Source organism: Ooceraea biroi, chromosome 7 (genome assembly GCF_003672135.1).
Source record: "Ooceraea biroi isolate clonal line C1 chromosome 7, Obir_v5.4, whole genome shotgun sequence".
Taxonomy (NCBI): Eukaryota; Metazoa; Arthropoda; class Insecta; order Hymenoptera; family Formicidae; genus Ooceraea; species Ooceraea biroi.
In genome coordinates, this window is record NC_039512.1 from 9916482 (window position 1) to 9942324 (window position 25843).

The following is a 25843-nucleotide window of genomic DNA, read 5'->3' on the forward strand; positions in this document are numbered from 1 at the left end:
ATGCTCCCGCAGTTTGTTGGTTAAAACCCGGGACACCCTGTACGTACTTATATACGTTCAAGTATGTTATATAAGAAATCTGAAGTGAGACATCTATCGAGATGTCTTTTAAACTTCAGTCGAAGGGTCGATTATCTCGAGTGCTCAAGTGTCATTGTCCGAGCTATCGCACGCCACGCCAGAGTGAAGTTTCTTTTTGAAATATCGCGATATCATCTTTTATTAATGAGGTTATCTGTAGCGCGGACGCGTTCGCTCCTACGTGCATATGTAAGTCTTTACAATTGTTCGTATTACACCGAACTTCAGACCAATTGTCGCCATATACTGCGTATTACGCCGAATATGTGACCCAATATGATCTAATATATGCACGTGCACCTAACCTTATCACACTTGACATTCCATATATTATTCGAGAGGCCATTGAAGATTGAAACATTTGAAACAGAATTCCAAATAGATGGGCGAGCGAAGTAAACCAATAGGACATTTTTCCGTTAAATTTCAATCTCTATATTTTCAATTTTATTTTGAATTTTATTAATTATTATGTGAAATGTATTAAATGTATCAAATCAAAATTATTACGTGACATTTTGTATAATTATGTAATAATAATTATAAATACAACATATGATTAAAAAAGAGAAATCACTTTTTCAGCACGCAAATCTTGAGCAATTGTCTCAATTTTATACTAAAAGAATTGTATTTGTTTCAGTCCATAGCGTCCAATCATAGCGCCAACATGTCCAGTCCGGAACATGCCCAAGCCCTTAGGCCCGAGAAGGTGCTCTCGGAAAGCAATCGAAAATCTTGCATCGAAAGATTACAATCCTACAAACTGCTGAAGATAGAAAATTATAACGAGAGTATTCAAGAAGCCGCTGTTCTGGTTCCATTGTGCATATATAAAGGGGAACTTGGCCTCTTGTACACACAACGTTCCATAAAACTTACATCGAATGGGGGTCAGGTAATTCAATATTAATATTTATATATTATAAAATTTACATGTGTGAAAAAGTCTTACAAATACGTACAAATCTTTAAAGCAAAAGTAAAATATAAATTACACAAAATTAAGAAAAAACATTAACAAAATTGTATTTTTATAAAAATCCTTTGCACAGGTGTCCTTCCCAGGTGGTATGCGTGACAAATGCGACGCCAATCTGGAGGAAACTGCTTTACGTGAGACCTGGGAAGAGTTGAAGATACCGAAGGAAAAGATCGACGTGTGGACTACAGCGATGTTGATCTTGAAGAATGACGTTAATGTTATGCCAGTTCTGGCCTACATCGGTGAAGTAGAACCGGAACAACTGGAGATCAACCCCGACGAAGTGGAAGAGGCATTTGTGGTTACCTTAGAAAAATTGTGCGATCCCACGCTACACGCTTACACCCGTTTTAAGAACTTTCGCCTCTGCCTGCCAGCTTTTATCGGTGGAAAATATCGTGTCTGGGGATTCACTGGTATGATTACTCACATAGTACTCGAATGTCTGTTACCGGACGTTTATAAGCATAAGATTCAACAGGTGAACTTTCTTCGCAAGGACACTTCTGGCGAAGTGGAAGCTAAACCTTCCACCAAGCAAAATATAACATTATCAAAAATATAAAGTTGGACCAACGAATCAGAAGTTGGAATTTTGAGAAATTCGTATTTTGCTATTAAAAAAGTTATTGCTTTTAGATATAAATAGCAATCTAGCAATAATAAAATTTCAGCAAAAATGAAGTAGAAAATGCTCTTCAAGAGAGAATAAAAAATTAAACTCAACAGAGTTATATATACTAATTTGAAATTCTGCTTAAGAGTCAATAGGAATGACAAGCAATTTTCAAATTAATGTGGGGTGTCTTTGTGTAGTAGATAAAAACGTGTAAAGGTACGATTTGTCAATGTGTAGGTACATGTTCATATCCGTACTCTCGGGACTTTGCAGCTCGCTACTGCGATTACGAAAAGCTAAAAGTTCTTATTTTGACTAAAAGTTTTTTAGAATAAAAAAGTTTTTATTTTGATTAAACTTTTTTCAAAATAAATAAATTTAAATATTTTTCTAAACGAACGCTGTATATACATATGTCATAATACTCTTACTGCTTTACAAAAAAGTAAAGTAAGTATTATGCCACTTACTTTATAGTTTGATCATTATTTTGGATTAATTAAATAATAATTTGCCCCAAGTTTATTAAGAGCCCTTATACGAGCTCTTGTCCTAAAATTGTTGTAAGATAGAATCGATATCGATATTCATTATGATGTATCAATTTCAATATCGCACGTTTTGCTCAGAACTGTGAGCAAAATGAAAGAATCTGGACTCGTTGTCTAGAACTTGTTGCGAATGCCTTGTACCTGAACGATTTTAACTATCATTATTACGAAGATAGTAATATGAATTAATTATAAGTGTTTTTAAGTTTTTAAAGGTGAGAATTATCATTCGTGATGGTTGAAAATAAAATGGTGCTATAATGTTTGTCTATTTTAATTTGTAATGTTTGAAAATAAAACAGTATAGTATTTTACTATTTTTTAATTAACATATCCACTCTGCACTCTGCAAACTACCTTCCTTCAGTGTACCTTAATGTATCTTGTTTTTCAAAATAGTTTCGAAGATATCACAAATATATTGTATTTTTTATAAAGTTTATTATATAATATATAAATATTTTATAAAGTTTGTTTTAATATAATAATAATTACATAATATTTTCGTTCTTCCTTTTTCTATGTCTTCCTTTATTTTCTTACGTATAATTGTAAACAGTAAACCTTTTTCATACGTCAATGATGTGTTCACTGCGCATGTGCGAGAAAATGTAGTTCCGCTGACACCACTGCCATGACTTTTTATCCAATGATGTTAGGGCACGCTTTTTGTCATGCGCAATAAAAACTACATCAGTAACGTACCTAAATGAGTAAAAAAAGTATAGTCGATAGTCGCCCGTACTAAGTGTTCTAAAGTATTTAAATGTATGAAACATATATATATATGCTAGATATTATGCATTTTTACCTACATACATAAAATTGTACGTATTTCTTGCTGCCCTATCCATTCGCGCTACACTACACACTATAAGCCCGCCAAAATTAGGAGTCGCAATATATGATATATTATACGAGGTTGCCTACGGTCGTCTTCAGTGCGCATGACCGGAAACACGCGCCTGACTTTCAATTCTGAGTTGATGTCATCACTCCATTGAGAGCGATTATCGCGAGCAGTTGTAACGAGCGAATACATCGCGATCACAAGTATCGAGAATTAATCACGTGCGAGCATTTTGTTACGTATTAACGTTCTTTCTGCTTGTACTTTTCGAACTGTTACTAATTCGTTCATAATAAAGGTTTGTATTGTTTAGTACCATAATTTCTTTTATTAGCTTTTCTATCCAGTATTCTCTCCTTTCTTTTGTATCTCACAATACCTGGAGACTACATCATCAAACACATATATTTCCTGTTATCTGCAATACTTTGAAATAATTACAGGCAAGTAACTTGACGTTGTTTTTTTTTTAAAGGACAAAATGGCAACATGTATGACTGATTGTGAAGAAGAGACACCAGATGTAGAGATATTCGAACAACGCGCGGGCATAAAAGTATGTTGTACAGTTCGTTCATTGAGTAAAGAAAAAATATATAACGCGTTAAAAGAAATTCATGGCAGTAAAGTAATGTCTTATGAGAAATTTTTGGAATGGTACCAACATTTTCAAAGCGGAAAGACAAGCATTTATTACAAGTAACACATTTTGGACGTTTGGATCACCAAACAACTCATCGAACACACACATACACATTTTTTAATTATTACCCCAGATAACATTTTTTGCTAAAGCAAAGTAGTGCAATCTATTTGCTGGCAATTATTGCTGTCATGTTGTTATAATAATGACAGACAGTAACTTTTGCCACACTTTTGTTGACATAATGCCATAATTATATATTTTTCACCGCAACTGTTGCCCCAAAGGTGCTGTAAAGTTGCTGTTTCGTGTTTCTTTGCTACCAATATTGAAACAAATGAGGACTCACCTTGTTGCCATTTTGTTTGCAACATTTCTGAGCAAATTCTTAGCAAAATACTTGCAAAATGTTATGTGGGACCCTAAAGATATAACACTTACAATATAAAGGCTGTTCAAATTGAACAACTAAAATGTGCAGTTAAGATTATGTTAGAAACTGAATCCGAATTCTTAGATGAAACTGTTGAACATGAGGTGCGATTTGTCAAGCATGATCGGAATAAGAGTATGTCAGTGGATCCGCTAGACACGCTTTCAGAATCGTGTGATTATTCAGGAGGGAAAACAATGTTCACTTGTTTTCGTGGAGACGGCATGTATCATCATAAGCAAATCGCTCGTCATCAACAAGTCATTCCGGCATATCACCTTATCGAAGATCGTGTGGATGTTATGAAGCGTTTGTATGAGGAACTCTGCAATTGCGGCTGCGTTCCGTTTCAAACATAATTTGCGCATAGACTCTATAGTTTACGTGACTATAAACTATAGAGTGTGCATTATGAGTGAAACGGAACGCAGCCAAAGTTAGCAATTATATATTATAAATTATATTAGGAGTGTGATTTAGTTTTGAGGGTTTGCAACAGATGGCTGTAGTGTCAGTTTGTTCCAATAGCTGTTTCCGATAACTGTTGTTTCTTACAGTCTTGACATTATCCATGACATTTAGTAGCATTATAGTAATAGATGCAATAACAGTCGTGTTTATATCATCGTAAAAATGCAACTTCCGAAAGCTCTTTAGCATTTTCGACATGCGTTGCTTTTGTTTTTTAATCAAAAGAAAACTGCGGCTGACGGTTATAGAATTCTTGTGGAAACTTATGGTGATTCTGCCCCATCAATTAAGACGTGTGAATACTGGTTTAGACGCTTTAAAAGTGCTGATACTGATGTGAAGGACAAAGAACGCTCGGGACAACCAAGAAAGCTTGAAAATGCAGATTTCCAAGCATTATTGCACGAAAATCCAACAGAATCCACTTCAGAACTTGCCAGAGCATTAAATGTTGATCGTACAACAGTTACCAAACATTTACATGAAATGGGAAAAATTCAGAAAGAAGGGAAATGGGTTCGACATCAATTATCGGAAAGTGCCATTTGAACATTTGCATTTCGTTGATCGCCAGGCAAAAAAAGAAGAGTCTTTTGTCTCGGATTGTTACTGGGGATGAAAAGTGCATCTATTTTGATAATCCGAAACGCAGAAAATCATGGGTGGATCCAGGCGAACCATCAACATCCACTCCGAGACGCAATATTGACGGTTCAAAAGTAATGCTCTGTATTTGGTGGGATAGTGTACTATGAGCTGTTAAATCCGCATGAGACTGTCACGGCTGATGGTTATCGACACCAATTGTACAAGTTGAAGCAAGCATTGGACCAAAAACGACCACCAATTGCGAGTAAAGGACGGAAAGTGATTCTTCTTCGTGACAACGCTCGACCTCGCGTTGCGTTATCAGTGAAACAAACACTATTAGAGCTTGAATGGGAAGTCTTACCGCACCCCGCGTATTCTCCGGACATTGCTCCGTGCGATTATTATTTGTTCCGGTGGATGCAACACGCTTTAGAGGATACACACTTTCATAATTTGGAAGAAGTGCGAAAATTCGTCGACGAATGGATCAACTGAAAAGAAGAGTGATTTTATCGTGGTGGAATCGATCTCTTGCCAGAAAGATGGGAAAAAGTTATAGAAAACGAAGGAAAATATTTTGATTAATGTATTCATTCATTATCATATTTAAATACATGCGTTTTTGAGCAAAAAAAAACCCTCAAAACTAAATCACACCCCTAATAACAGAGGCGTGCGCAAGAGGAAAGGTGGCGCTTGATAATTCAAATGTAAAGGAGAGACGTGGCAAATGTAAACATCAGCTATAGCATGTAACATGTATGCATATAAGTGACAACGAAGTATGATTCATTGTTATCTAAACTTTGTAATGTCGAATGATCTCATTATTAATTTCAAATAAAATAAGGAGATCCTATTGTCAATCATAATATAAGTATATTTTCTACTTTCACTTTCCCAAAAACATATCCGGCCCATTGCTTCAAGTAAACAACCGTTTCAAAGACAACCCAGTGAGCATTGCGATATCAAAAAGAGCTCTTCAAGTAATCAAGTTTGAGAGTTGGACTTCTGACAATGCCATCTTGAAGATAACATAATGATGTCAATAAGCTCTCTAATGCGTCAATATTTGAGACAAAAAAGACATCACATAAATGACATCTAAAGGAATACAAGAATTTCATATCTTATAAATGTCACGAAAATGTTAACATTAAGAATTGCTATTTACTAGTATATATTTCATATAAATAGTACTATTTCATATAAATAGTATAATACTATTTATATGAAAAAAAGATAAAATAACCGAATGTATGTATTACATATATAAAATTTTATTATACGTACATATAGAATATAATATTATTATATTATAAAATCATTTTAGAAATTACATTTTAGCAATACAAAAATAATTGTTTTATAACATACAAAACTATAATTTCAAAAATAATAGAAAATACTGAATTGGTGTATGTATACGACTCACACACACATATATATATATATATATACAAAAAATGAACATGTTATATTAAAATTTTAATTAAACTTTTAATTTCATTTGAATACTTGCTATATTGCACACACGTGAAAAATAAAATCATGACAATAATATAAAGAAAATTTCAATATCACTTTTAAACATTTTTTAAAAATTTACCGATAAACAAAATCAAATATTAGTCAAAATCAAATATTAAAAAAATTAATGGTGCATTCAGTAATACAATCGCTCACTGAGCGACTAAGTAGATCCGCTACTTTTTCTCTACTATTTTTCTAAACATTTCATTTCTTCAATTCATGTCGTTTGGTATTTTGATTGATCTGATCTCCAGCATGCCGTAGCCAGATTTTAATAACTGTTTGGATAGAATGGGAAGAAATACTGTTTCCACTACCACTGATAATGACTTCTGTAAAAATACGATTAATAAAATTTTTTAATAAAATATTATTAATTAATAAAACTTATAAATTGTTCATTTTATGTATTTATTATTTTCTAAAAATATATTAAGAAATATCAGAATACAAATATTTCCAAAAGAAATTAAAATTAATTCTTGAACGTTAAACGTATGTAGTGAATACTTAATGAACAAAATTAACTGGAAATAATATATAATAATAATAATAATAATAATAATAATAGTTATTGTAATAATTTGAAAAAATTGCAACAAAACTATGTTTACAACTGTTTTGCTATTTATGCTCAATGCAATTTTCATTATTATAAAAACATAATGACAAAAAATGATAAAATAGTATTGAATATGATTGAAGTTTATAAAATTAATAACAATTATACATATATACATACATGTGTGCATAAGTATGTATGTGCACGTGTGTGCGTGTGCGTGCGTGCGTGCGTGTGCGTGCGTGCGTGCGTGCGTGCGCGTGTGTGTGTGTGTGTGTGTCAGATTAACATTTATGTCAGAAACACCCAGTATAATTTCGAAGTAATTTAAAAGTACTAAATAAAAATATAAAATTACCGATAATGACATCAACAAATTTCATGCCTCTCGTTTGTATGGTATTTTTTGTCCTGTCCATGAGAGTTTGTAAGCTAGTTGATCAGTTAGAGTAAGTTTTAATGCATTTCTTACATGTTGTTCTGGATGTTTTCCTCCTGTAGTTCTAATTAATTTCTTCTGTAAAAGATTATTTAAATGTAACTAGTGTACATATATTTTAGTTTTTTATGTGTAATTGATAAAAAGTACTTACATATTGCAATAAAGATACCGAGTCTTGTGTTAACAATTTATTAAATTCCTTTAGTGCTTCATGCGTTCCAATCGGTAAATTGAAATTTATTGCATTCTCTTGTGAAGAATGGGGATGGACATCTAACAACAATTGTTGGATTGTAACCAATAATCGTGTAATTTTGTTCATGTCATTTCGACAAGCTTCTGTTTGAGAAAAAGAGTAATATAGATATAATCAACAACTATATATATTATATTGGGTCGTCCGGAAAGTTCGTGCCGATTTTGAAGGAAAATTCAAAGGCAACATTTTTTTATGTCGATAAATATTTATTGACTTATGTATGCACCGTTTTGTTTCACAACCTTTGTCCATCTTTCACGCAACTGGAAGATTCCATTCTCCCAGAACTTCTTAGGTTTCTCGGGGAAAAACTCCTCAAGGTGGTTTTTTATGTCGATCAAAGAGTTGAAGTTCTTGCCGCTAAGAGAATTTTGCAAAGACCTAAATAAGTGAAAGTCTGAAGGTGTAATGTCTGGTGAATACGGTGGGTGAGGTAGCACATCCCAGCCAAACTCCAACAATTTTTGTCGGGTAGTCAAAGAAACATGAGGTCTGGCATTGTCCTGATGGAACACGACGCCCTTCCTATTAGCTAATTCTGGACGTTTTTCCTGAATCGCTGTCTAATTCGTCCAGTTGCGAGCAGTACTTATCTGCATTTATCGTTTGGTTGTGTGGTAGGAGCTCATAATATAGGATTCCTTTCCAATCCCACCAGACACAGAGCATGACATTTTTTGGATGAAGGCCGGCTTTCGGAGCGGTTAATGCTGGTTCATTTCGCTTACCCCAGGATCTTTTTCGTTCTACATTGTTGTAAATGATCCATTTTTCGTCACCCGTCACTAATTGCTTCAAAAATGGTACGTTTTCGTTGCGCTTGTACAGCGAGTCGCAGATGGAAATGCGATCCATTAAATTTTTTCGGCCAAATTATGCGGAACCCATACATCATAGCGACTTACGTAACCAAGTTTCACTACATGATCGTGGACAGTGGTTTTCGATATTTTCAGTATCTCTGCTAATTCACGTGTCGTGTAGCGCGGGTTATTCTCGATCAGTGTCTTGATTTGGTCATCATCAGTAGTAGAGGGTCTGCCCGAGCGTTCTTGGTCTTTAAGGTTAAAATCACCAGCTCTAACCTTAGCGAACCACTTACGTACGGTTCTTTCAGCTAAAGCGCCTTCTCCGTAAACAGAACATATCGAATTTGTTGCTTGTGAGGCATTTTTGCCTTTCCGGTAATAGAAAAGCATCAAGTGTCTAAAATGTTCTTTGTTTTCTTCCATCTTCAAAAGAGTACAAAACTGACACGAATCAATTTATCTGAAACAACTTTTTTCCTAAAGATGCGTTGAAATGTCACCTTTAAGCATATGTATATAAATCGTATGTTTTCAATAACATTGATATATTCAGACATGTTCCAACGCCATCTATTAAAAATCGGCACGAACTTTCCGGACGACCCAATACATACTTCCACACATCATCTTCCACATTATTTACCACATCACTTTGTATCTGTTTGTATTGTATCTTTGTATCATGTAAATATTCACATTCTTTAAGGAGTTTTCTATTTTTTGACTTACAGATAAGCTTTTCAATTTTTTGCGAAATGACATTTTGAACTCTACTTTAAAAATGATTACACAAAAACTATAAATCAAAATAAATATACCATAAAATAAACGTTACCTCTTGTTTCCTTCTTGTTACCCCTCTTCCTAGTCTCTTCTAGTCAGGTTATGTTCCACTCAGTGAACTTTATTAACACATTATAGGAAAAAATAAAAGCCGAGTGAGACCGAAAAATAGTGCCAAAGTTCTTTCTCTCTTTAAGAGTAATTCTCTCTCTATATATAGTAATTCTTTGTATTTTATAAATATTTCTGCGTACAATGTAGCGCTATACCTTTCGCCATATGAAAGTAAATGGTCGCAAATAACCGCGCGAGGCACGATTGCACGGAAGGTATCATAAAGAGCTTTCTTGAAAGACATCTTATGAAAAGATAACTTATTGATATCGTTTTTAGAAAATGTTAATGAGGTTTACAAAAAGTCTTCTTAAAGAACTCATGCTCTCACTAATGCTCACTGGGAAACTATTTTGATCAATGTATTGTGTCATAAACATCCGACAAATTCTCTGGCCAGCTCTACTAAGGAGTAAAAGTAACAAACATAAATAACATACATATGTACATACATATAAATATATTATATACTATACATGTACAAACAAAACTAACATCACTTTGCAATCAAAATACAAGTAATGAAATATTAATAATATAACGGTATACGTATATAACGGTATTTATTATTGTGCTCGACAGATATTTGTCGCATATTTGTTTAGGCGCGGGATACACGCAAAACACAAACGAGAGTTCTAATTCTATGAACTGGCACCTCGGTTCAAAACACAGCTATTGAATTCCGGTCTGAAAATTATTGAAATCGCTACCGGACGAGCGCCACAGAAACCTGAATATTAAATTATATCGGCCCCCTTCACTTCGACTCTCAACACTTCTTTTGTTCGAAAGAAAATTATATAACGTCCCAGGTAACAGAAAAATCCAAAAGACATCGAAAAGATGTCCTTTAGATATCTTTTCTTAAGCCTTTTTCATACTTCAATGATGTGTTCACTGCGCATGTGCGAGAAAATGTAGTTCCGCTGACACCACTGCCATGGCATTTTATCCAATGATGTTAGGGCACGCTTTTTGTCATGCGCAATAAAAACTACATCAGTGACGTACCTAAATGAGTAAAAAAAGTATAGTCGATAGTCGCCCGTACTAAGTGTTCTAAAGTATTTAAATGTATGAAACATATATATATATGCTAGATATTATGCATTTTTACCTACATACATAAAATTGTACGTATTTCTTGCTGCCCTATCCATTCGCGCTACACTACACACTATAAGCCCGCCAAAATTAGGAGTCGCAATATATGATATATTATACGAGGTTGCCTAACGGTCGTCTTCAGTGCGCATGACCGGAAACACGCGCCTGACTTTCAATTCTGAGTTGATGTCATCACTCCATTGAGAGCGATTATCGCGAGCAGTTGTAACGAGCGAATACATCGCGATCACAAGTATCGAGAATTAATCACGTGCGAGCATTTTGTTACGTATTAACGTTCTTTCTGCTTGTACTTTTCGAACTGTTACTAATTCGTTCATAATAAAGGTTTGTATTGTTTAGTAACATAATTTCTTATATTAGCTTTTCTATCCAGCATTCTCTCCTTTCTTTTATATCTCACAATACCTGGAGACTATATCGTCAAACATACAGGGCGTCCCAGACCTACCGTATCACCGGTTAATGGTAGATTCCTGAGGTGATTCTGAGACGAATGTTCCTCTCGCAAAATGTCGAGGGTGGCGTAGTTTCGGCGCTACGAAGGGTTGTAGTTATCCCGTCCTTGTGTAGAATTTTCCCGCGTTCAGTGACGGTGGGTCGAAGGGGTCCCGCGCATCGCGCACCCTTCAATTTGATCTTAATTTTTCGCGGCTGTTCAAATTGAAGGGTGCGCGATGCGCGGGACCCCTTCGACCCACCGTCACTGAACGCGGGAAAATTCTACACAAGGATAGGATAACTACAACCCTTCGTAGCGCCGAAACTACGCCACCCTCGACATTTTGCGAGAGGAACATTCGTCTCAGAATCACCTCAGGAATCTACCATTAACCGGTGGTACGGTAGGTCTGGGACACCCTGTATATTTCCTGTTATCTGCAATACTTTGAAATAATTGCAGGCAAGTAATTTGACGTTTTTTTTTTGTTTTTTTTAAAGGATAAAATGGTAACATATAACGCTGATTATGAAGCAGAGCTATTCGAACAACGCGCGAGCATAAAATTATGTTATAAACTTCATATGAGTAAAGAAGAAACATATAACGCGTTAAAACAAGTTTATGGCAATAAAGTAATGTCTTATGACACATTTTTGGAATGGTACCAACATTTTCAAAACGGAAATGAAAGCATTTATCACAAGTAACGCATTTTGGACGTTTGGATCATCGAAAAACTCATCGAACACACACGCATACGCATTTATTATCCTAAAGATATAACACAATAACGGCTGTTCAAATAACTGAATCACTAAAATGTACAGTTAAGATTATGTTAGAAACTGAATCCGAATTCTTACAATTAGATGAAATTGTTGGACGACTGTTAAGCATGAACAGAAGAGTATGTCGCTGGATCCGCTAGACCGCTTTCAGAATCGTGTGATTGTTCAGGAGGGAAGACAAAATGTTCACTTATTTTCGTGGAGATAGCGTGTATCATAAGCAAATCGCTCATCATCAGCAAGTCGTTCCGACATATCATCTTATCGAAGATCGTGTGGATGACGTTATGAAGCGTTTGTATGAGGAACTCTTTGGCTTTTCCGTTTCACGTATGCGCATGAGTGAAGCGGAACGCAGCCAAAGTTTAAGCCAGAATATATAACTATGTATTGCAACAGAGGCGTGCAAGAGAAAAGGTGGTGCTTGATAATTCAAATGTAAAGGAGAGACATTGCAAATATGAACATTAGCTATAGTAATATATGTAATATACATATAAGTGACATTCCAACGAAGTATGCCTATACTTTGTAACGTCGAATGATCGCATATTGTTAATTTTAAATAAAATAATGAAGATCTTCTAAATACTTTCAACTCTCACTTTCCCAAAAACATCCATTGCTTCCAGTAAACAACCATTTCAAAGACAATTTTAATTCTATGAACTGGCACCTCGCTTCAAAACACTTGAAGTCCGGTCTGTTAAAATTATTGAAATCGCTACCGGACGACGAGCGCCACAGAAACCTGAATATCTCATTTAGCAAATGTATAATAAATTATATCGGCCCTCTTCACTTTGACTCTCAACACTTCTTTTGTTCGAAAGAAAATTATATAACGTCCCACCCCAGATAACACACAATATTCTATAAATATTCTATATAGCTTCGAATATACTTCTTTGAGAATATTCTCAAAGAAATCATCCATACACATTTGTAGAATATCCTTATTTATAAAGAATAGTCTATAAATCTGCCCACAACATTTAAAATATCAGCAATACGAATATATCCTTTACATATTCTATAAATGTTCACAGAATATTCAAATGTATTGAAAATGTAGATGGCGTTCAGAAAGCACAGGAAATACCAACTCATAACCTAATCTCTTTTTCGTTTCACTTTCACGTGGAGCACTGGCGAATTACCATACGCAAATTGGCGACAAATTATTTTACGTGTTCATATATAGTGTTCATTTTGCAAGTGTTCAAGTGTTCATGTTTGAAATATATACTATGTATATAAATTATATTTATTTTTGCATCATTGATCAGTTAGATGCAAATACATATGTTGATAAAAAAAGATAAAAAATAACATCAAAATATGTTTCATCATGTTATATATAAGTCATCCTATACATAAGTCGTAATATACTAATTTAGTTGTGAATTTATATATATATATTATAAATAATCAATTGCAATCTATCCTATATCATAACTATTTTTATTATATGTATATGATAAAACATATTTTGTTGTTTTCATTAAGGCTGCGTCCCAAAATTCACTGTCAGTACTGGAAATCTATAGTTTATGTCACGTATACTATATATTATACTATATAAGTATATGTGACATACACTATAGATTTTCAGTACTGACAGTGAATTTTGGAAGAACGCAGCCTGAATATAATTCAATTGTAGAATATTCTGTAAATGTTCTTTAGATTGTACTAAACAGCTTCTATGAATATTCTTGAAATATGCTAAAGAATATTCTTTGGATCTATCTAGAATATTTAAATTGGTCTCATTTCAACATTTTATGTAGATTTATAGAATGTCTTCTAGTACATTTTTAGAATATTCTTAATATTCTCGACGCATATTCATTGAATGTTCATAGAAAGTGTTTGTGTTATCTGGGAGGTAACAGAAAAATCCAAAAGATATCGAAAAGATGTCCTTTAGATATCTTTTCTTAAAAGATCTTTTTTTTAGGCTTGTAGTGGCCCATAAAAGATATCTGGTTTGTTCCAACGGTTTCTTCTTCGGTTTCGAGGGTCAAAGTCGCCCATATAACTTATATATATTATACATTTGATATAAATTCAGGTTTCTGGCGCTCGTCCGGCGAGCGTACCGCTATCTTTTTTGTTCGTGCACCTGAAAGTTTTCAGAAAGATCGGTTTTGTGTTCTTAAAAAAATCCTAAAAATTCACCTTTTTCCAGCGTCATAAACCAGGTTCCCCCTTAAGGGGAAGCTGGAGTTGCTAGTGAACTATTTTTTCACTATGGCGATGGTAATTGCAGTTTCGAAAATTCTCTTTATTGCTTGTGCGGAATAAAAAATCCTTTTCCACAAATGAAGTATAGATGGAAAGAAAGTCCGCTCTACAGGACTTTATACTCAAAATGGAAAAAAGTTAAAAACTTGCATTTGTCTTTTCTAACTTTTTTCCATTTTGAATATAAAGTCCTGTAGAGCGGACTTTCTTTCCATCTATACTTCATTTGTGGAAAAGGATTTTTTATTCTGCACAAGCAATAAAGAGAATTTTCGAAACTGCAATTACCATCGCTATAGTGAAAAAATAGTTCACTAGCAACTCCAGTTTCCCCTTAATGCAAGTGGAATAAGAACTATAAGACTTATGTTACGAATTTAAAAAAAATTGAGATCAAATCTTACCAAGTTCATCCGCAGGCTGGGTCATTTCATTGGCCACGGAGTATCTGAAGGTATACAGCTTGCTTCTCACGAACATGGAGTTCATTCCGCAACAGCCAATGAGCAGTCTCGGATTTCGCGCGCATCGGATGTGACGTTGCCTAACATGGCGGACACTTGGCGCGTCGTTTCCGGTGAATCGTCGTGAATCTCGTCGCGAAGTCGAACGAGCTCTGTTCTCTAGTAACGGTAGTCGCGGTAAGTCCTCTCGATTGCGTAAGGAAATCTGCAGGCATCACCGATTGTCGTGAAGCTCGGATGTCCGATCGAGGTAAAGGAACGCTCTCAGCGGCCGTTTAGCCTCATATATGCCGTTATTTTTTTCGTCTATCGATCCGTTTCGACGACCAAGAGTACGCCGCGTCGTGTTGTATACGGAACCGCCTCGTTGCAGCATGGGCAGTCGGAAACTCTCCTCGAGAACGTAAGCCCACCTTGAGTCGCCAATCGATCGACGCACCAACGGAGGAGGAAGGAAAAAGCGCGAGAAAGAGCAGGCACCAAGATGTATCTGTATAACTTGACGCTCCAGCGTGCCACGGGCATCACGCACGCGGTGCACGGCAACTTCTCCGGCAGCAAGATGCAGGAGATTCTCGTCTCCCGCGGGAAATCGTTGGAACTGTTGCGTCCAGACCCCAACACGGGAAAAGTTCACACCCTGCTGACCGTCGAGGTGTTCGGTATCGTGCGATCCCTCATGGCATTCAGGTTGACCGGTGGAACTAAAGATTACATAGTCGTCGGCTCCGACTCGGGGCGCATAGTCATCCTCGAATACATTCCTGCCAAGAACATCTTCGAGAAGGTACACCAGGAGACCTTCGGCAAAAGCGGGTGCAGACGCATCGTCCCTGGCCAGTATCTGGCGATCGATCCAAAGGGAAGAGCAGTTATGATAGGTATTGTATATATATCTTGATCATTATATTGCATTTTATACCGAGTACCATGTGATTATCGATATACTCCGTGTTTCAACTGATTAACATTGATTTTATTCAAGTATTATGATGGTAGTACCTTTAGTCGATCAATAATGATCACAACTCTTTGTGTATGTGGCATACAATCACGTTCACTGTTTCAGGTGCGATCGAAAAGCAGAAACTGGTATATATTCTGAACAGAGATGCCGAGGCACGTTTGACAATTTCGTCTCCGCTGGAGGCGCATAAGAGCAATACACTGGTATATCACACGGTCGGCGTCGACGTCGGTTTCGAGAATCCCATGTTTGCGTGCCTGGAGATCGATTATGAGGTACACTTGATCAATTATGAAGTCATTTATTTATTCTGAGTACCGTATGATTACACTTTCCGTGTTTCAACTGTTTAACATTGATGACACCTACTCGTTATGATGGTACTTCACGCAATAATACTCGCGTTATTGTGAGTCAATCTAAATCTTTTTAAATCAATCTAATTTGGGCTCTATTAAAATGTTAATTCAGGAGGCTGATAGCGACCCTACCGGTGATGCGGCGGTAAAGACGCAGCAAACGTTGACGTTATACGAGCTCGATCTCGGCCTGAATCACGTCGTGCGAAAGTACAGCGAGCCGCTGGAGGAGCACGCCAACTTCCTCGTGTCCGTACCCGGCGGCAATGACGGTCCGAGCGGCGTGCTCATCTGCTCTGAAAATTACCTGACGTACAAGAACCTCGGGGATCAGCATGACATTCGTTGCCCGATTCCACGGCGGCGTAACGATCTGGATGATCCCGAGAGGGGGATGATATTTGTGTGCTCAGCCACGCACAAGACCAAGAGTATGTTCTTCTTCCTGGCGCAGACCGAGCAGGGGGATATCTTTAAGATCACACTAGAAACCGACGAAGATATGGTCACGGAGATCAAGCTCAAGTACTTCGATACGGTACCAGTAGCGGCGAGTATGTGTGTCCTGAAAACGGGCTTTCTCTTCGTCGCCTCCGAGTTTGGCAATCAGTTAGTACCATAAACCGTAGACAATTATTTATGCATCGATGTGCCAAACTAAATTATGAAAATAATTTTTTTTAGTTATCTGTATCAAATAGCGCACCTTGGCGACGATGATGACGAGCCCGAGTTCAGCTCGGCAATGCCACTGGAGGAAGGCGATACCTTCTTCTTTGCGCCGCGACCGCTCCGAAATTTAGTGCTGGTCGACGAAATGGACAGTCTCTCACCCATAATGGCGTGTCAGGTAATGCGTTTATTATTTAACATAGATGAATCTTGCAAAATTGGCACTGGAAAGTAGAAGAGGGACGAAACTTCGGCGTTCTTTTTCTGTGGACTGTGCAAAAGTAAAACTCTCTTTGTCGCCTTTGGTTTGTATTGGCAAACTGAAGTGAATCAAAGAAGAAACAAAATAGAAATAATAATAAAAAGTAATTCAATATGTAGGCATATGTTAATTGTGATTATTTTATTATTGCTATAATTGCTATAATATAATAAATTTAATAACAAAGTAATATGAGAATCTTTTATTGCGCCACAGGTGGCGGATCTAGCGAACGAGGATACACCGCAATTGTACATCGCTTGCGGTCGTGGACCACGATCTACCCTGCGGGTGTTACGTCACGGTCTTGAAGTATCTGAAATGGCCGTGAGCGAACTGCCTGGTAATCCAAATGCCGTATGGACTGTGAAAAGGAGAATCGATGGTTAGTCGAAAGATACTTCTTCATTGTTTGCATGCTTCCACTTGAACTGCTCAATCGACAATCGATAAGTTTTAGCTATGATTGTTCACTTCTATTCAAAACATATTCTTATCATATTTGTGTATCGTCTCTCTTTTTTCCTATCTGTGGAAACAATGCGTATTCGTCGTCGCAGAAGCGATATGAGTCCTTTCTCTATACAGTCAGCGTAACAATTATTACGGAGAAAATTTAGTTGCTACTTTATTACCATTTTCTTCTTTTTCTAAGAAAAGAAAATGAATCAAAAATCTCAAGCGTAATAAACTTGAACATAGCGCTTTTGGGGTAAGGAATATATTAGTATTTAATATTGACTTGGCAAAGAGAATCGTAGCTCGCTTAAAGCAAAGAAAGAAAGAAAAAACAAAAAAGAAATGGCATCGCTTTTATAAAACGATATTAATGAACCTGGTGGCTTGATACACTCTTATCAAACACCAGTTCTCTCTTTCAGGATGCCAGCACGCTATTGGTTGAGCCACAGAACTCTGAATGACCGAAAGGTAAGAACTTTGGCGCGAGAAATTGGCACGAGTAAGGGTCGATTCGCTTGACAAAAAAAAAAGAAAGAAAGAGAAAACTCGTTGCACTCTTTTCGTGCTCGTGATACGAGAGTGTGTACACTTTCAAACCGCGATCGGTGGCGCCCGATTATGCTACACTTTTTAATAAAAAAAAAAAAAGATACAACTGTAATCAATTCGATACGATGTTTCATGCGTTTTCCTGCATACTGAATATGAGCTTGTGATTTTGATTGCAGAGGAATATGATGCATACATCATAGTGTCCTTCGTGAATGCTACACTCGTACTCAGTATTGGCGAGACTGTCGAGGAAGTGACGGACTCGGGTTTTCTCGGTACAACACCGACCCTGAGTTGCTCCGCCTTGGGCGAGGATGCGTTGGTGCAGGTAAACTTTGCAGTACTAATGAAAGATACGCGCATTTTTTAATATATTTGCATTAACTTTCCATTATTTATATATGAAAAATATATCAGATAAAGTTTTTAAATATTTATTGCCTAATGCAGAGAACTGTAGCTTCAAAGTAGTATAGACATTTTTTTATCCATGTTTGCTTGCATTTTATCAGTTTTCAAGTTCCTTGAAAAAGTTCCTGATTTCACAATGACGATACTTTTCATCAAATTGTTTTTTTTTGTGCACTTGGTATCTCCGGCACCTGGTCGATCTACGTGTCGGTCGTTTCAAAGTGCGAAAGCATCCGGGCTCGTGCATCGTTGGAACGTTCCATGATATGTCCGAACTTTCCTGGTATTATAGGCCCGACAAAAATACTACGTCCAATCTTCCATATGCGAATAACATAATTATTACCGATTCATAATTGATAGTGCAACTTTCTAGGCTCAATTGATCGAAATCGATCGATCGATTTAATTATTTCTAATTTACTTCTAGGTATATCCCGATGGTATACGTCACATTCGAGCGGATAAGCGCGTCAACGAATGGAAGGCGCCCGGCAAAAAAACCATCGTAAAATGCGCGGTCAATCAACGTCAAGTCGTTATAGCACTCACCGGTGGGGAACTCGTTTACTTCGAGATGGACCCTGTAAGTATGCCCGCAATAAATTCACTGCCGGATAATCGCATTATTGTTCTCTTCGAGATGCCGAATTCTTATTCTTGGAGATGTATGAGATGCGAAGAGCATGTCACTTATTTCATCTTGCAGTCAGCCTCGCTAAGCCATTGCTTAGCGGTTGATGAGAAGTGAACAAGACGTCGTTGCTCGCGATCGCGACTCGTTGTTAATGGCACCGACTAATTTGAGCGTACTTGCAGACTGGACAGCTCAACGAGTATACGGAAAGGAAGAAAATGCCGTCGGAGGTGATGTGCATGGCTCTCGGAAATGTCGCTGTTGGCGAGCAGCGCTCTTGGTTCCTGGCTGTTGGCTTGCAAGATAACACAGTGAGAATAATCTCGCTGGATCCCTCGGACTGTTTAGCGCCAAGGAGTATGCAAGCGCTACCAGCGGCTGCGGAGAGTCTATGCATTGTCGAGATGGGCGCCACAAAGGAAGCCGATAACTCTGAGGATTCGGCCCTACAACAGTCTAATTTGTACCTGAACATAGGTAAATTGAGTGTCTCGTTAGATTTACATTCTTGGAATAATTAAATCGCTCTAATCTATACTTGTATAAATTATAAAATTAATTTCTAATAAATTTAACATTACATTATACTATTTATTTCAGGTCTGCAGAACGGCGTGTTACTCAGAACTGTATTAGATCCAATTTCCGGTGACCTTGCGGACACGAGGACTCGCTATTTGGGCTCTCGTCCTGTCAAGCTGTTCAGAATCAGGATGCAGGGCAATCAGGCGGTACTAGCAATGAGCAGTCGATCGTGGCTAAGTTATTACCATCAGAATCGCTTCCACTTGACCCCACTGTCGTACGAAAGTTTGGAGTTCGCGTCAGGCTTCAGTTCTGAGCAATGCCCGGAGGGCATCGTCGCCATATCGACGAACACGCTGCGTATCTTGGCGCTCGAGAAACTCGGCGCCGTGTTCAATCAAGTGAGCTTCCCGCTGGAGTACACGCCGAGGAAGTTTGCGATCCACGCTGATTCCGCGCATCTCGTCGTCATCGAGACGGAACACAATGCTTACACGGAGGAGACGAAGCAGCAGAGGCGGCTGCAGATGGCCGAGGAGATGCAGGAAGCGGCTGGCGCGGACGAGGCTGCCGTCGCCCGCGAACTGGCGGAGGCGTTCCTGTCGGAAGAACCGAACGAGGCGGTCTTCGGTGCCCCACGTGCCGGCCCCGGCTTGTGGGCTTCTCTATTGCGAATAATGGCGCCTACCACAGGGCAAACGTTCGAGGTGCATCGTTTCGAACAGAATCTGGCTGCACTATGGTAAATGAGAAAAACATGTTAACAACTGTCGATTGTTAATGAATAAAATTAATTGTAAAATTGTTAATCGAATCAAAAGATTCGATTTTAATTCTTTTAATCTTAAATTCTTTCTTGTAGCTTGTGCCTCGTCAAATTTGCTAATCAAGGCGATCAGCTGTTTCTCATCGTCGGGGTAGCGAAAGAGTTCCAGTTGAATCCTAGGGTCAGCAATGGAGGTTTCCTTTACACATACAAGTAAGTGAAATATATTGTTATACCGGCTATGTTTTATTGCACGAGCGGACACTAAATCCATTGGAAAGCATTACTAAGCAAAGCTCTTATTTATTTTTGTGTTTAAAGTATGACCAAAGAATAAAGGAAAATTGAAATACTTGAAACGAATTTATGAAATGTTTTATTAAAAATCACATTTTCGTATATACGATATTCTGCAATTCTCTGACAATAAAAAAAACGAACACAATATAATCAGAAGCGATTACTACGCGTTTCAGAGTAAATGCGGAATGCACCAGTATTGAGCTACTGCACAAATCTTCGTTGGATGAGGTGCCGCTGGCCATTTGTCCGTATCAGGGTCGAGTATTGGTCGGCGTGGGGAGGATGCTGCGGCTCTACGACTTGGGCAAGAAGAAGTTACTGCGAAAATGCGAGAACAAGCACATACCCAACGCGATAGTCTCGATCAATGCTATAGGCCAACGGATTTACGTTAGCGACGTGCAAGAATCCGTATATGCGGTGAGATATAAACGGCAGGAGAATCAGCTGATCGTCTTCGCGGATGATACGCATCCCAGATGGATCACGACCACGTGCGTCCTGGATTACGACACCGTCGCCACGGCCGATAAATTCGGGAACATAGCTGTGGTGAGCAATTTACGGTCCAGCCTCTGAACTTGCTTTAGTCGCGCGTTAAAAAAATTAATTTCTAGCTTTTCGAATCGAATCGAAGTAAGCGCGTTTCACCAGAAATTTTATTATCACGTTTATTTTCTATCTCCAACAGATACGATTAGCGACTGGCATTAACGACGACGTAGACGAAGATCCCACTGGGAACAAAGCTCTGTGGGATCGCGGTTTACTAAATGGCGCCAGTCAGAAAGCGGACACCGTGGCGTGCTTCCACGTCGGCGAGACGGTGATGTCCCTGCAGAAGGCGACCCTCATACCGGGCGGTTCCGAGAGTCTGGTCTACACAACCCTGAGCGGAACGGTGGGCGTGCTCGTGCCGTTTACCAGTCACGAGGACCACGATTTCTTTCAGCACTTAGAAATGCACATGCGATCCGAGCACCCGCCCCTCTGCGGCAGGGATCATCTGTCCTTCCGATCGTACTATTATCCAGTGAAGAACGTTATCGACGGCGACCTTTGCGAGCAGTTCAATTCGATCGAGCCTACCAAGCAGAAGAGCATCTCCGGCGACCTCGAGAGAACACCGTCCGAGGTATCAAAGAAGTTGGAAGACATACGTACTCGTTACGCATTCTAAACTATTGCAATTATCGAGTCATGTGTTCGCAAGAACGGCAGATCAGTAGCATTATTTGGAAAAATTACCGTTGCAGATCTATTAATCCGTTTTCTGCATATAATAGCGATGCATATTTCAATCGTTAAACGCACGAGACAAGTTCAGTTATATGTAAGACGATCACATTACTTGTGTAAAAGTTTAATATTTTTTACGTGTGTGATAATTTTATTATGTATACTTGAACATAATTTTTAGAACATATATATGTTATAACGTTAGATCTATATTGTATATTTAATTTCTCTTAGATTAAACAGTGTCACGAGAAAAGAGAAAAAAACACGGTACTGAAAAAGAGTAAAAAGTATTTTAATAGCTTTAGGAGACCCTCACAAAGGTTTTATATCTCCATATTTAACAGTTAGCGAATAGTTACGAAAAAAAAATATAAAACGTTCGAAAAGGTTGAAAGTTTTGTTACGAATCACTTTAGTTGTATTTATACCGTGATGTATAGTTACAACACACGTTATTGTATAACGACAATGTGAACTATCACATTCACGAGTAATATACCAGTCGTAAGGATTATTTTTCATTACCCTGCAAATTAATCTAATCTAATCGTGTAATAATAATTATTTGTATTGAATATAAATCTTGGAATATATTTATTAAAACAGAAAGAGATCTTGTGTATTTCTATGCATATGTACATAGCGTGACAATAAAGCCTTTCAAACTGATTTTATCGTCGTGATGATGGTCTGGTGTGGCTTTTTCGTATGACTGAGCGCTTGATGGCTCGCTTCATACATATGCAGGTTTCAAGATAAATTTTTACGGCACAATATCGTTTTTCTTTGACCAGTCCAGGAACTTTATTGTCACATCGTGTATGCGCCGATGGCGTAACTAGGTGAGCGTGTATCCCGGCGATGCATTCTGCACTCAATTGCTTCTCGCTCTGTCTCTCTCAGCTTTCCGATGCCCGCACACGTACATAGTTACGCATGCACATTCCTCCTGCTCAAAGCGCGAGTTCTGCAGCCCTATGCATCACGTATGCATCCCGTATTACATCGAATCGGAGAGAAATGGCAACGCATTCCATTGCCGTTAGAAATTAGATTCGCGATTTTATCAATGAAATTCAACACTGAGCAATATTTGAGCAATGATATATTAAAGATTTGACGAGAGCAATTACTGTCTTTTCGAAAATTGAGGAAACATGAAAATCTTGCAGCGAACAGCAGATTTATCGCGGTTCTTTGAGGTCTCTTCGATACTTTGCATGTACGAGACCCGTGAACCAGCTACACGACATTCATAACTACTCGAGATTCACAATTTTGCACAGGAAGTATCCGAGGAGTTTCATATCCCCGAGTTCTATTATTGCCACTTCGTTCGTCTAAAGGTAGAGATTACCTCGCGCATCGTGACAGCACGCTTTAATTATAGATAAACGATTATTTACCGTCGCTCGCGTTTCATATCGGATTTACCCCGTAACCGAGTTACGAGATTAGATCTCTAATTGACGGAGCGTCGCGGACGATGAACCGTTTATAATAAGCAGACGCGAGATCGATAACTGGTGAAAAGGGGAACAGCGACCACTGGAGTACCCGTGATGCTGGTAACGCGATAAGAGAGTTACCACCGATCCCTTTGTATGCAGCGTCCAGGGAGAAGGAGAGAGCAAGAGAGAGAGAGAGAGAGAAAGAAGGAAAAGGGTGTGCACTCGCGTTCGATAGCTGCATTATCGCCGTTCTCGTCGATGCGAGGAAGCTGTGCGATGCACGCGCCGGTGGTTGCACATGTATGTATATTAGGGACAGCAAAACGTCGTCGTCGTCGTGCGACGACGATGTCCTCGACACGCTTCGCCTCGTGCCACGGATGCACGCGTCTCCGCGGGCTTTGAGGACACCGAGAGATCTGAAGGCAGATCGGAGACCCGAAGAGAGACGGACAGAGAGAAATTGTGACGCGGTTTATGCACCCTGTTATGTCACTCGTACAAAGCGTATCACCCAATTCAACTACTTGAAATCTGCCGTGAAACTATGACAAATTCAAAGCGAAATTGTCTCGCTACTAGCTCGGCTATTATGTATTATTTTGTCTCATTTACAAAGGGAAGAAGATAGTCCACGAACAGTTTATTAAACAAGGTTCGGGTTTATAAAATTAATAATTCAACTACTTGAAATCTGCCGTGAAACTATGACAGATTCAAAGCGAAATTGTCTCACTACTAGCTCGGCTATTATGTATTATTTTATCTTATTTACAAAGGGAAGAAGATAGTCCACGAACAGTTTATTAAACAAGGTTCGGGTTTATAAAATTAATAATTCAACTACTTGAAATCTGCCGTGAAACTATGACAGATTCAAAGCGAAATTGTCTCACTACTAGCTCGGCTATTATGTATTATTTTGTCTTATTTACAAAGGAAGAAGATAGTCCACGAACAGTTTATTAAACAAGGTTCGGGTTTATAAAATTAATAATTCAACTACTTGAAATCTGCCGTGAAACTATGACAAATTCAAAGCGAAATTGTCTCGCTACTAGCTCGGCTATTATGTATTATTTTGTCTCATTTACAAAGGGAAGAAGATAGTCCACGAACAGTTTATTAAACAAGGTTCGGGTTTATAAAATTAATAATTCAACTACTTGAAATCTGCCGTGAAACTATGACAGATTCAAAGCGAAATTGTCTCACTACTAGCTCGGCTATTATGTATTATTTTGTCTTATTTACAAAGGGAAGAAGATAGTCCACGAACAGTTTATTAAACAAGGTTCGGGTTTATAAAATTAATAATTCAACTACTTGAAATCTGCCGTGAAACTATGACAGATTCAAAGCGAAATTGTCTCACTACTAGCTCGGCTATTATGTATTATTTTGTCTTATTTACAAAGGAAGAAGATAGTCCACGAACAGTTTATTAAACAAGGTTCGGGTTTATAAAATTAATAATTCAACTACTTGAAATCTGCCGTGAAACTATGACAGATTCAAAGCGAAATTGTCTCACTACTAGCTCGGCTATTATGTATTATTTTGTCTTATTTACAAAGGGAAGAAGATAGTCCACGAACAGTTTATTAAACAAGGTTCGGGTTTATAAAATTAATAATTCAACTACTTGAAATCTGCCGTGAAACTATGACAGATTCAAAGCGAAATTGTCTCACTACTAGCTCGGCTATTATGTATTATTTTGTCTTATTTACAAAGGGAAGAAGATAGTCCACGAACAGTTTATTAAACAAGGTTCGGGTTTATAAAATTAATAATTCAACTACTTGAAATCTGCCGTGAAACTATGACAAATTCAAAGCGAAATTGTCTCGCTACTAGCTCGGCTATTATGTATTATTTTGTCTCATTTACAAAGGGAAGAAGATAGTCCACGAACAGTTTATTAAACAAGGTTCGGGTTTATAAAATTAATAATTCAACTACTTGAAATCTGCCGTGAAACTATGACAGATTCAAAGCGAAATTGTCTCACTACTAGCTCGGCTATTATGTATTATTTTGTCTTATTTACAAAGGGAAGAAGATAGTCCACGAACAGTTTATTAAACAAGGTTCGGGTTTATAAAATTAATAATTCAACTACTTGAAATCTGCCGTGAAACTATGACAGATTCAAAGCGAAATTGTCTCGCTACTAGCTCGGCTATTATGTATTATTTTGTCTTATTTACAAAGGAAAGAAGATAGTCCACGAACAGTTTATTAAACAAGGTTCGGGTTTATAAAATTAATAATTCAACTACTTGAAATCTGCCGTGAAACTATGACAATTCAAAGCGAAATTGTCTCGCTACTAGCTCGGCTATTATGTATTATTTTGTCTTATTTACAAAGGGAAGAAGATAGTCCACGAACAGTTTATTAAACAAGGTTCGGGTTTATAAA

General features: G+C 37.7%; 3 protein-coding genes across 8 annotated transcripts; 2 read left to right on the top strand and 1 right to left on the bottom strand.

The window, feature by feature from the left end:
* Positions 1-106: 106 nt before the first annotated feature.
* On the top strand, positions 107-2700 carry LOC105279914 (nucleoside diphosphate-linked moiety X motif 8). The gene is made up of 3 exons (XM_011340044.3): positions 107-270; positions 725-979; positions 1137-2700. The coding sequence occupies exons 1-3, from the start codon at positions 226-228 to the stop codon at positions 1629-1631; spliced, it is 795 nt and encodes a 264-aa protein (XP_011338346.1). The 5' UTR covers positions 107-225; the 3' UTR covers positions 1632-2700.
* Positions 2701-5656: 2956 nt separating this feature from the next.
* LOC105288087 lies at positions 5657-10543 on the bottom strand. 6 transcript variants are annotated; one of them, XM_026971150.1, is made up of 4 exons: positions 9447-9645; positions 7916-8103; positions 7681-7839; positions 5657-5715 (listed from the first exon to the last, which is right to left on the bottom strand). In XM_026971150.1, the coding sequence occupies exons 1-3, from the start codon at positions 9466-9468 to the stop codon at positions 7702-7704; spliced, it is 348 nt and encodes a 115-aa protein (XP_026826951.1). In that variant the 5' UTR covers positions 9469-9645; the 3' UTR covers positions 5657-5715; positions 7681-7701. The 6 variants fall into 6 exon arrangements, with proteins under 6 accessions (XP_026826951.1, XP_026826952.1, XP_026826948.1 ...); XM_026971151.1 differs by lacking the exons at positions 5657-5715; positions 9447-9645 and adding exons at positions 6703-7092; positions 9668-10543 and having other exon boundaries at positions 7795-7839; XM_026971147.1 differs by lacking the exon at positions 5657-5715 and adding an exon at positions 6703-7092 and having other exon boundaries at positions 7795-7839; positions 9447-9651.
* A 4345-nt stretch (positions 10544-14888) lies between these two features.
* On the top strand, positions 14889-22634 carry LOC105282889 (splicing factor 3B subunit 3). Its single transcript, XM_011345198.3, has 13 exons — positions 14889-15057; positions 15181-15688; positions 15877-16049; positions 16246-16742; positions 16818-16983; positions 17284-17452; positions 18258-18409; positions 18923-19078; positions 19312-19606; positions 19730-20396; positions 20517-20633; positions 20897-21275; positions 21415-22634. The coding sequence occupies exons 2-13, from the start codon at positions 15292-15294 to the stop codon at positions 21901-21903; spliced, it is 3657 nt and encodes a 1218-aa protein (XP_011343500.1). The 5' UTR covers positions 14889-15057; positions 15181-15291; the 3' UTR covers positions 21904-22634.
* Positions 22635-25843: the final 3209 nt, after the last annotated feature.

Excerpts from the sequence above, each read along its gene's own strand:
- LOC105282889 (XM_011345198.3), top strand. The coding sequence starts at position 15,292 with ATGTATCTGTATAACTTGACGCTCCAGCGTGCCACGGGCATCACGCAC. Across the intron at positions 16,984-17,283 it reads CACCCATAATGGCGTGTCAG|GTGGCGGATCTAGCGAACGA; the intron begins GTAATGCGTTTA and ends ATTGCGCCACAG. Across the intron at positions 19,607-19,729 it reads TAATTTGTACCTGAACATAG|GTCTGCAGAACGGCGTGTTA; the intron begins GTAAATTGAGTG and ends TATTTATTTCAG.
- LOC105279914 (XM_011340044.3), top strand. The coding sequence starts at position 226 with ATGAGGTTATCTGTAGCGCGGACGCGTTCGCTCCTACGTGCATAT. Across the intron at positions 271-724 it reads GTTCGCTCCTACGTGCATAT|TCCATAGCGTCCAATCATAG; the intron begins GTAAGTCTTTAC and ends TATTTGTTTCAG. Across the intron at positions 980-1,136 it reads TTACATCGAATGGGGGTCAG|GTGTCCTTCCCAGGTGGTAT; the intron begins GTAATTCAATAT and ends TCCTTTGCACAG.
- LOC105288087 (XM_026971147.1), bottom strand. The coding sequence starts at position 9,468 with ATGTGGAAGATGATGTGTGGAA. Across the intron at positions 7,840-7,915 it reads CGGTATCTTTATTGCAATAT|AAGAAATTAATTAGAACTAC; the intron begins GTAAGTACTTTT and ends AATCTTTTACAG. Across the intron at positions 7,093-7,794 it reads GAAAACATCCAGAACAACAT|AAGTCATTATCAGTGGTAGT; the intron begins GTAAGAAATGCA and ends GTATTTTTACAG.